Here is a 9,541-nt window from a genome sequence, read left to right as displayed (position 1 = left end):
CCTCTGGCTGCTTGTTTTTTCCTGCGCCCCAGCCTTGTCAGTGCGGCGCTGCTTCTGCGCTGTTTGTTTTTGTGTTCGCATTGTTTCTCTTTCTTCCTTGTTTGGCCGTGGGTGTCGCGGGGGCTGAGGGCGGTGCTTTGGGAAATAATGGGGAGCGCGTGCCTCCCAGTGTCGGGGCGCAAGGGCAGACATGCAAGGGTACTCCCTGCGGAGCTGCTGCGCTGGAACGAGGCGGCGGACACCCAGCTGCCACACAAGGCGGCGTTGTTGATCAGGGCGGATGCCAGCTCGTTGCAGCGGGCGCGGGTGGGGTGCGTGACGGTGGTGGCACAGCTGCTGCCGTGTGGGGCGGGCTTTCCTGACTCCCGTAACGCATTCGACACTTATTTTGCGGCGGCCGCCGCGCAACGCGAAAAGCGGGTGGCGGAGAACGCTATGGGAAGGCGCCGGGGAGCCCGCGACTGAGCGTTCCCCACGCATGTAGGACTCTGCGTGCTGGTGTGCTTTACGTGCGAGACGTACCTCCCCAACCCCACTGGGCTAATCAGTGAGGTGGACTGCATTGACGAGATGGTGATGCTTGTTGCGCCCGGCAGGAGTGACCAGCCGGATCTCCTGCGCCGCATTTCGATGCTGCGCCGCCGCATGTCGGCGGAGAATGCGCGGCTGTACCTGAAGGAGAAGCTGCTGCAGGAGTTGATGGGCCCCACCATGCGCACGACGTTTGTCTCACATGACCCCTGTGTGATGCAGGCGTACCGAGAGGTGTTTGCGGAGCTCTCGCAGGTGCTGGAGCGCATGGAGGTGGCGCGTGACTCGTTGAACCATGTGAATCTTAACTTTGTGAATGCTGTGTCCATGCGCATGTCCCAGGCCTCCGCCGGCTTTGACCTCCGGATGATGTTTATCAGCCAGATCACAACCATCTGTCTTCCCATGAACCTGATTGCCTCATTTTTTGGCATGAACTGCAAGGTGCCGTGGTCGGCGGACGACGTCCCCAACCTGAATTGCTTTTGGTCCGTCGTGGGCATCATGTGTGCGTGGGCATTGATTTGCATGTTCCAACCGGTCCAGCAACTTATCTTCCAAAAAAAATGGATGTGTAGTGGTGTGCGAGGAGTAGAGGGGGGAGGGGGAGGTCTCGTTGCGCCCTGCAGCCGTAGTTCAATGAACGTTTCATTGGTGCCGTGCGAGCGTCTCTTTCTTTCGGGGTTACTGGAGAAGAACTAAGCAACAAAAAAAACACTGCCTGAGCGTGTTGGTGCCGCCCCCTGCGGAGCAGTTTTGCCTGCTTACATGCAGGCCGCCTAACGGCAACAAAAAAAAAAAAGGAAAATGCAGGTAAGTGAAATGGCAGCGCTCTCAGTGAATAAGCATTCGTTTTTGGAAGGGTAAAAAGAGCTGTGGTGTTTTATTTATTTATTTGGTTGTTCCTCCTCTGCAGAGGGAATGCTCGTGACCGGGTGGGGGGGGGTGGAGGTGGCGCTGAGGGAACGTTTTGAAGGTGCGCCCCCTCCCCTCCCAACCCTTTTCAGGCCACCGTATTGGGAGGGGGGTCGAACGGCCGCCTTCGGGATTTTTTTTTTTTTGTGATTAGTAGTTTGACGGCTGTTATTACAACTGTGGAAAGCCACTATTGGGCTCTGCGAAGGGTGGTGCGGAGGGCGCGCTGCATTTGTGGATCACAGCGGAAAGTTGCCTTTCCGTTTCGCGCTACGTATTGCAGCCTTTTTTTTTGTAGGGAGAAAAGTGGGCCGTGGACGGTTTTAGCTTTAGGTACTGCGCTGTTTTCTTGTCTCTCCGTGCCGTCTGTCAGATGTTCCTTTTTCCTTTTTAGCCCTTCCTCTCATTGGGCGTCAATGCGCTGCTGCGACGGAGAGCTGCGGTGTCGATGTGGGGGCATGGTGTGCGCCAAATGCTTCCGATTTTGTATTGGGTGCAACCAGCCTGTTTATGTCAGGTGCATGCCGCCTGGTTTGACGCAATGCAAGGGCTGCTGTTCAGCGCTTCTTAGCAACACTTGTCGCCGTTTATGGCGTCGCTGCAGACCCGCCTTGATCTATTGTTTTCTGGAGTGGTCCAACACGGTTTTCCTCTCTGTACGTGCGCTTGGTATTTTTTTTTTCCTCTTCGTCTTTTGCTGGTAGAAAATACGATAAAAGGAGGGACACTTGCGACGTTGTGAGACGTAGATTGCCTTCATCATTTGCAGAAAGGAGAATAATCCGTATCCTGCAAAAGGCGGAATAAACCTTCTACCGATGCACACCACATCGCTCGCGGTTAACAGGCAAGAAACGTCAAGCAAAGAGAAGTCCCCTCTGTGTCTGCCCCGCTCCGCTGCTCCACTGTTAGATAGAACATGTTGTCTAGGCACGTTGCGCGGTGTTTACTCCCACGGGTAAAGTGTACTTTGTATTGCTCTGCGCCAGCGAGAACCTCCCCGGCCGGAGTCGTCCCATCCGTCTGACGCATTAAGAGGGGAATGCTCACCTCACTGATCAATATGCTGAAGGTGGAAAAACTAACATGCGGACCCGGTCAGCCTTCTCAGCGTGGTCGTAGGAAACCATTCATATGGAAGCGAAGGCATCCGTGGTTTGATAGGCAATGATATCGTGATATTAAGGGTGTAGAGAAGGGCCGTGCACGCCTTGAATGGGCAGACGCTCCGCGTGCCGTTCTCTCAGCTTCGGCCCCTTTTTTTTTCTTACTGCAAGGTCATGGAAGATCAATGCAGGGCGTCACCGGAGGGTTCGTCTTTTTCTCCAAAACGAGGCCGTCGGAAGCCTTCGTAAGCCCGCTTTTTTTCGTTTGTGGAATGGTGCATACAGGCGATACGTTGTTTGGTGAAGTCGTCTTTTTTTTTTGCTTTAAATTTGTGCCTTCGCGTTTTTCCGGTGGAACGCGGGAGGACGCTGGCCTCTGCTTTTTCATTTCTAATTACTGTCGCATGAAGCTAAACATTATCTGTTATTGTTTCCTTCTTTCTTTTACTTTTTGGTACATAATTTCCGCTGGGCGTTCTCCGTCTATCTTTTTCTTTTTTGGTTGGCTATTGTTGCTCCGTGTTCATGGGCTTCAGTCCGCAGATGCGGGGGATGATGAAGCTTCTGTGTGTTTTTATGCTTGCCCTTTGGGCGGCGAGTGGTGCTTTGTGTGAGGAGTGTTCCCGTGTGAACCAACGTTTGCAGTGCGGAGCATTCGCATGTGATACTAACCGCGGCGTCTGCGTCCCTTGTAACACCTCGGACGAATGCTACCCTAGGGCCATGGAATGTAGGGCAGGGAAGTGCGTTGCTAAGGACCTTGCCAGAGGTTTTTCTGCTCTTTCGGGTGTGGCGCTACTATGTGCATTTGCCGTTTGTTCCATTGCTGTCTTGGCCGGTGTTGGGGGTGGCGGCATTCTTGTGCCCATGTTTTGTTTGCTGATGGAGGTGCCGATGGACATTGCGGTGGGACTGTCTCAAGCCACAATATGCGGACAGAGCATTCTGAATGTGTTTTTTGCCGTTCAGAAGCGTTTTCCTTCTTCTGAATGCTCGCGTCCTTTGATCAACTATCAGTATCTGACCCTCCTTATCCCACTTGGAGTCATTGGTACTCTCATTGGGGGGGTGCTGAACAAGCTGTGCCCGGACCTGCTTCGGTTGATCCTGTTGTTTATCCTCCTTATAACAGTTTTGTATCGCACTGTGCGGAAATTGATAGCACAATACCGGAAAGATCAGGTTGTGAGAAGGGAACCGATTCCAGTTCCATCTTCAGAGGAGGAAGTGGCAGGCACATTGCATACGCCCGAAGGAACACCCAGTCTTAACCAACCTCAGTATCCATGGCTGGAAATTCTATGCGTGGTCTCTTCTTTTATTGTGAATTTGGCCTTTGCTGCATGGAGGTCTCGTACGAAATGTGGCGGTGGAGTGTATATTGTCACTTATTGCATACCGATTATTGCAAATACGGTTCTGTTTCTTTGGTACCGGTATCGATTGGCGAAGATGGAAAGATGCAGATTAACTTTTTACTGGAATGTCAGAACCACAATTCTGTATCCGCTGGTATCGGTAGTGGCCGGAATTGCGGCAGCCATGCTCGGTATCGGAGGCGGTTTGGTGCTGGGCTTTGTTCTGTACGAAGTTGGTCTCATTCCCGAGGAAGCATCTGTCACAGGGGGTGCCGCGACCTTGTTTTTGGCCTTTTCTTCCGCGCTGAGTTTGTTGATTGAGGGTCGTCTTCTTATTGACTACGCAGGAGTTCTTTTTGCATGCGGGCTTCTTAGTGCGGCTCTAGGAAACTTCGTGTTTATGAGACTCATCAAAAAGTACAAGTTGAGGTTTTTGATTGTCGCGGCGTTGGCGATGATCATTGCCGGCTCGCTTGCGTTTCTGTCAGGGTTCGGCATCTACAACTCACTCAACCTCGTCAATCATGGCGGCTCAATCCTGGCATTTGGCCGTGTGTGCCGCTCTTCTCACCACCGTGGCGAGTAGCAGGCTATTGGTTTGCGGGGCAAGCCTGAGGTTGCGGGGGTGCAGCCGTGTTGTGCCAGGTTCCCTGGCAATATGAACTCGGTGCCAACGCCAACCGGTTTCGCTGCTTACCGTCTCGGTGGCTGATTTTCTTACTTCTGTGAACTCTCTTATTGTTTGCTTGCCCTCATTTCCAACCGTTATTCTTCACTGGCCCGTAACTATACGCGTGTGTGGGGAGGAGAGGAGGTTGGGATGGGTTGGGATGGGTTGGGTTGGGGAGGGGGGTGGGGGGTGGGTGGGCGGTGCGAGAGTCATTAAACCAATTTGGGAAGACACGGGGGGCAAATACACACAAAACAACAGAACACAAGGCGAAGCAGGAACAAACGACGAAAGGAACGGAGACCGAGAAGTTTAAGCAAAGCGGGCACTCAGTCTGCCGCAGCGAACACATAATTTGACAACGAGACAATATTGTGGACGGCATTTGCTTGTTTGTTGTCTCATCCGTGCGCGTGGCTGCTGAAGGCCTCGGGGTGGCAGTCGGCAGAGGCGCGAGCCGTTGAGCTGCCAGCGCGAGCGTTCGAAAAGAGTTCGACTGATCATATTGCCGCCTTTTGCGTCGGCAGCGCGGCACTCATGCACTCACGCACGCGCTGTAGAAGCGCAGTGCACATGCGGGGGCCTCAGTGGGGGAGGGGGGCTGCCGACTGCAAGATTTGGCGGCAGCTGCGGGGAAATGCTGCGTGGGGCAGTGTGGTGCCAGACGAGAATCCGGCAGAGAGGCCATCGCAGGGTCAGGGAGCAAACAACTTTGAGCGCTACGCAGGGTGGCGCGGGGGGCAGGTCAACAGCCTCCTTCAGCATCCCCTCTTCGGCCGCAGTTTTGATAATTATAACCTTTGACTTTTGAGGCCCCAGTGCTGGGGGTTGAATTGGTACGCTGATACGCATGTGCGATCGTAATGCCAAACAATCTGTTTGTTTCACGTTCTCCTCCTTTTTTTTTTACGAAGAAGAAAGTCGCAGACTGTTGCATGAGCAATGCGTGAGGGTGAAAAGACAGCTGAGGTCCGCGGGCTTGCGATGGATGCGCAGCCGGCGGAGCCCGCCGCCGTGGGCGTTGTGCAAGCGATGCAGCGCTGCCTTATATTCCACAAGTCCGCGGAGGCGCCGTTCTCCACCACCGTCTTTTGCAACCCGGACGGGGCGGTGAAGAATGTGAGGGAGCAGTTGCAGGACGGAGGGTCTACCCCCGACGGCCTTTGCGTTTGGGTGGACATGCAGGGGTGCACCGGGGAGCAGCGCCGGAGTATGCTCCAGCTGCTCTTCCCGCACATGGGACCAAGTCAGATTGAAGGGGCGCTCAGCCCTGACACGTATGACGCAGTGGAACTGCAGTCGGTGAAAGGGGAGTACCTCATTGGCGGCATCGCGTGTTCGCCCAGCCGCGTTCCTTCCTCCCCTGGCCTCGCCGCGTCGGAGTTCGAAGGGGAGAACACAGTTCTTTGCTCCTTTGCGTGCAGCGACCGTTTTTTGCTGACGATGCATGCAGTCCCGTTTGTCGGTTTTGCGGAGCTGCTGCGGCACGTCGAGGTGGGGGGTGGTCTCGGGCAGCGCAGGGGCGAGGCTGCGCTCACCAGCGCCCCGGCCTCACTGCAGACGAGCACCACAAGTGCCGGCATTCTCTTTGTGCTGGTTTGCTTTGCTTGCGAGGCATTCCTCCCTGATCCCACCTCGCTGCTTGCCGAGGTGGGCAACATTGACGAGATGGTGCTCCTCATCGCCCCCGGCGAACGGGACCAGGTGGATCTGCTTCGCCGCGTGGCGGTTTTGCGCCGCCGCATCGCCAACTTCCGCATGGGGTTGTACCTGAAGGAAAAGCTATTGCAGGAGCTTATTGCGCCCGCCATGCGTGCGTCGTTTGTGGCGAATCCGCCGGGCGCGGTGCAGGCGTACAAGGAGACGCTGGATAAGGTGCAGCAGGTGTCGGGGCGGCTCGATGACACCCGAGACATGCTCATTCAAGCAAACTTGAATTTTGTCTGTGGTGTCTCCATGCGGATGGCGCAGGGGTCAGCTGTACTTGATTTCAAGATGTCCATACTGAACCAGGTGGCAGCTGTTTGTCTCCCCATCCATCTTGTTATTTCGCTGTTTGGCATGAACTGCAAGGTGCCGTACACCAAAGATGACTACCCCACGCTTACTGCGTTCTGGGTCATCTGTGCGGGGTTTGCTCTGTGGGCTATCTTGTTCATGTCTCCGTTGATTCTTGACGCCGTTCGGGGGCTAAAGGCACCACCCGTCGCGCCGTACTCGTGAGAGGCGAGAGGTAAGTAGGAAGGGGGATGTTGGGGGGGAAGGCTGTGTCTATAATTCCGCATCTCTATTGATGTTTTTTTTTTATTTGTTCGCGGCGGGCCTTAGAGCGAAATTGTGTTGCCCAAAATGGCTCTGGTAGAGTGCTGGATAACTTTGTTTATTGAGGTTGCTGTCGTAAAAGCCGTCGCTAAGCGTTGGCATTGGCGGCCCGCCCCGCGCGGAAGGCGGGTTAGGGCGCTTTCAGCACCTCAACCTTTTTTCCCCGCACCCGAGGATGTGCGAATAACATGGGGCTCGTCTTGGGCAATCTGCCGGGTGGTGAGTTAGCGAATACACGCGGTAGAAAAAAAAAGAGAGAAAATGCACCGGGAAATCTAATGTGTTTTTTTTTGTGTGTGTGTGTTTGTGCGAGAGCCTTCGTTACGAGGGGTGGGTAGGACGTGGGCCGTTGTTTTGTGTGAAAGAGCTTGTGGGGTGCCTCTGGGGGATTGGCGCATCGCCGTAACCTGTGGGTCTGCATTTCTTCCAAGATTTCTGTGTGCAGGGGTGTGTGTGTGTGTGTGTGTGTGTGGGAGAAGTGCGGAATTATGGGGCCGTCAATATTCCCCCCCCCCCACCGCCCACCGCCCCCTGCTTTTGGAGGGGCCCAAGGATGGGGGCGCACCCGGATACGCATGCAGGTGCGAGTGGGAGGCGGCATGCTTTTTCTAGCACCTATTTTATTTTATTTTTGCGCCGGCCGTTGCCAGGGGCTCCTGCCCTGGGCTGGCTGTGTGCTTTGGGCGGGTTAATGTGGAAGGCGCCGCTGCCGCAAGCGGAAGTTCCCAGGGCGCGTTTCTTTTTTTCCCCTCGTCTATTTGCGGGAAGTGGGTTGGAAGGGTGAAGGGCACATGCGCTGGAGGAGGTGCCGCCGTCGTGGCGTCATCCTTCTTTGCTGCGTCTTTGCCCTCCTCTGCCTGTGGGGCGCGGGGGGAGGTGGGGTGGGCACGTCGGCGCCCGAGGCTGGGCGGGGGCCGGTGGGCAGCCGGCGGCGCGTGGAACCATTTGGCGGCGGCAACGACGTTCTCGTGGTGCCCACGCGGCCGGGCACGTACCTGTGCGAGTACATGGTGAACGCAACCGTGCTTCCGCAAGGCTGTGCCCAGTCGTGCGGGGGGGATGGGCGGGAGGGCGGCGGCGATTTTAACTGCTACGTGCGTTCGAGACACGACGCGAGGGAGCTGCTTCGCGCGGACATCGCCATCAATCACAACGGGCCCGTTCCAGCGCGTCCCTCGCGGCAGCGGCCGCCGCACCTCACCCTTTTCTACACGGGGGAGAGCAACCACACGGACAGGAAACGGGGCGCCGAGGCCTACCAGCGCTTGTACGACGCCGTGGTCTCTTTTCACCAGCACCGGCGCTATTACTTCACATGGGCCCACCGCCAGCTGCCCAATTTCCTGAATCTCCTTCGCGACAACGATAGGTCTCCCGCCCCCAGCGGCAGCTTCGACTGGGCGGGGTGGCGGCAGCGTCAGTCTGCGGTGGCAGTGTTCGTGTCGCGCTGCAAGGCGCGCCGCGCGGATTTTATTCGCCGCCTGTCGAAGCATTATCCGGTCCACAGTTTTGGCGCCTGCGCCCGGAATCGCAAGATGCCGGCGGAGTGCGCGCGCCTCGCCGGGCGCTACCCGCAAAAGTTGTGCGTTTTTCAGCGGTACAAGTACGCCATGGCGCTGGAGAACTCGAGGGAGACGGATTACGTGACGGAAAAGGTGTACCACGCCCTCTTGAGCGGGGCGGTTCCCCTGTACTGGGGGGCCCCGAATGTGGCGGAGTTCGTCCCGGCGGGTCGGGCCAGCATTGTGGAGCTGGAGGAGCTTCTTCCCGGGCAGCTGGGCGATGCTGCAGCGGAGAGCGCTGAGGACGCCTTTCGCGGGTTTGGGGAGCACCTGCGGCGGTTAGAGGGCGACGAGGCATCTGTCCGGCGGCTGCTGCGGTGGCGTCGTGCGAGACGGGCGGCGGAGTGGGGCGAGGGCTTCCTGAGAAACCTGTATCACCCGGATCCGCTTTGCGCCCTGTGCGCCGAGGCCCGCGCCAAGCGCAGCCAAACCGGAGGGGGGAAATGAGTGTTGCCCGCTGGTGCTGCGGCGCGGGTTTTGAGCGGCCGCCTCGATGCGTGTCGCTGGGGGGAGGGGGCCCCCTCTCAGCCGGTTCCCTCGTGTTTGCTTGTTTTTTTTGCGGCCCTGGCCCTGCGGGGGGAAAAGGGTGGGTGGGGGCGGCCTCTCTAAACCTCTGGCTGCTTGTTTTTTCCTGCGCCCCAGCCTTGTCAGTGCGGCGCTGCTTCTGCGCTGTTTGTTTTTGTGTTCGCATTGTTTCTCTTTCTTCCTTGTTTGGCCGTGGGTGTCGCGGGGGCTGAGGGCGGTGCTTTGGGAAATAATGGGGAGCGCGTGCCTCCCAGTGTCGGGGCGCAAGGGCAGACATGCAAGGGTACTCCCTGCGGAGCTGCTGCGCTGGAACGAGGCGGCGGACACCCAGCTGCCACACAAGGCGGCGTTGTTGATCAGGGCGGATGCCAGCTCGTTGCAGCGGGCGCGGGTGGGGTGCGTGACGGTGGTGGCACAGCTGCTGCCGTGTGGGGCGGGCTTTCCTGACTCCCGTAACGCATTCGACACTTATTTTGCGGCGGCCGCCGCGCAACGCGAAAAGCGGGTGGCGGAGAACGCTATGGGAAGGCGCCGGGGAGCCCGCGACTGAGC

At 57.1% G+C, this 9,541-nt stretch overlaps 7 protein-coding genes and 1 pseudogene across 7 annotated transcripts, besides 4 other annotated features; 7 read left to right on the top strand and 1 right to left on the bottom strand.

The window, feature by feature from the left end:
- Window positions 1-147: 147 nt before the first annotated feature.
- On the top strand, window positions 148-465 carry TraAM80_09183 (uncharacterized protein; the record flags this gene model as incomplete). The annotated part of the gene is made up of 1 exon (XM_029385882.1): window positions 148-465. The coding sequence occupies one exon, from the start codon at window positions 148-150 to the stop codon at window positions 463-465; it is 318 nt and encodes a 105-aa protein (XP_029234260.1).
- A 105-nt stretch (window positions 466-570) lies between these two features.
- On the top strand, window positions 571-1,233 carry TraAM80_09182 (MGT2 magnesium transporter; the record flags this gene model as incomplete). The annotated part of the gene is made up of 1 exon (XM_029385881.1): window positions 571-1,233. One exon carries the CDS (start codon window positions 571-573, stop codon window positions 1,231-1,233), a length of 663 nt encoding a protein of 220 aa, XP_029234259.1.
- Window positions 1,234-2,326: 1,093 nt separating this feature from the next.
- TraAM80_09181 (hypothetical protein) lies at window positions 2,327-2,793 on the top strand (annotated as a pseudogene).
- Window positions 2,794-3,077: 284 nt separating this feature from the next.
- TraAM80_09180 (uncharacterized protein) lies at window positions 3,078-4,496 on the top strand (the record flags this gene model as incomplete). The annotated part of the gene is made up of 1 exon (XM_029385880.1): window positions 3,078-4,496. The coding sequence occupies one exon, from the start codon at window positions 3,078-3,080 to the stop codon at window positions 4,494-4,496; it is 1,419 nt and encodes a 472-aa protein (XP_029234258.1).
- Window positions 4,497-4,708: 212 nt separating this feature from the next.
- Window positions 4,709-4,778: a microsatellite.
- A 345-nt stretch (window positions 4,779-5,123) lies between these two features.
- TraAM80_09179 (uncharacterized protein) lies at window positions 5,124-5,432 on the bottom strand (the record flags this gene model as incomplete). Its single annotated transcript, XM_029385879.1, has 1 exon — window positions 5,124-5,432. One exon carries the CDS (start codon window positions 5,430-5,432, stop codon window positions 5,124-5,126), a length of 309 nt encoding a protein of 102 aa, XP_029234257.1.
- A 90-nt stretch (window positions 5,433-5,522) lies between these two features.
- On the top strand, window positions 5,523-6,803 carry TraAM80_09178 (MGT2 magnesium transporter; the record flags this gene model as incomplete). Its single annotated transcript, XM_029385878.1, has 1 exon — window positions 5,523-6,803. One exon carries the CDS (start codon window positions 5,523-5,525, stop codon window positions 6,801-6,803), a length of 1,281 nt encoding a protein of 426 aa, XP_029234256.1.
- A 378-nt stretch (window positions 6,804-7,181) lies between these two features.
- Window positions 7,182-7,211: a microsatellite.
- A 138-nt stretch (window positions 7,212-7,349) lies between these two features.
- Window positions 7,350-7,374: a microsatellite.
- A 33-nt stretch (window positions 7,375-7,407) lies between these two features.
- Window positions 7,408-7,434: a sequence feature (G-rich).
- A 259-nt stretch (window positions 7,435-7,693) lies between these two features.
- On the top strand, window positions 7,694-8,911 carry TraAM80_09177 (Alpha-(1,3)-fucosyltransferase, family GT10; the record flags this gene model as incomplete). Its single annotated transcript, XM_029385877.1, has 1 exon — window positions 7,694-8,911. The coding sequence occupies one exon, from the start codon at window positions 7,694-7,696 to the stop codon at window positions 8,909-8,911; it is 1,218 nt and encodes a 405-aa protein (XP_029234255.1).
- Window positions 8,912-9,221: 310 nt separating this feature from the next.
- On the top strand, window positions 9,222-9,539 carry TraAM80_09176 (uncharacterized protein; the record flags this gene model as incomplete). Its single annotated transcript, XM_029385876.1, has 1 exon — window positions 9,222-9,539. One exon carries the CDS (start codon window positions 9,222-9,224, stop codon window positions 9,537-9,539), a length of 318 nt encoding a protein of 105 aa, XP_029234254.1.
- Between the last annotated feature and the right edge of the window lie 2 nt (window positions 9,540-9,541).

The sequence above is a fragment of the Trypanosoma rangeli genome (assembly GCF_003719475.1).
Source record: "Trypanosoma rangeli strain AM80 chromosome Unknown Tra_15.4_contig_00529, whole genome shotgun sequence".
Classification (NCBI taxonomy): Eukaryota; Euglenozoa; class Kinetoplastea; order Trypanosomatida; family Trypanosomatidae; genus Trypanosoma; species Trypanosoma rangeli.
Note: the sequence above shows the minus strand (reverse complement) of the source record. Positions and strands in the feature narration are given on the sequence as shown.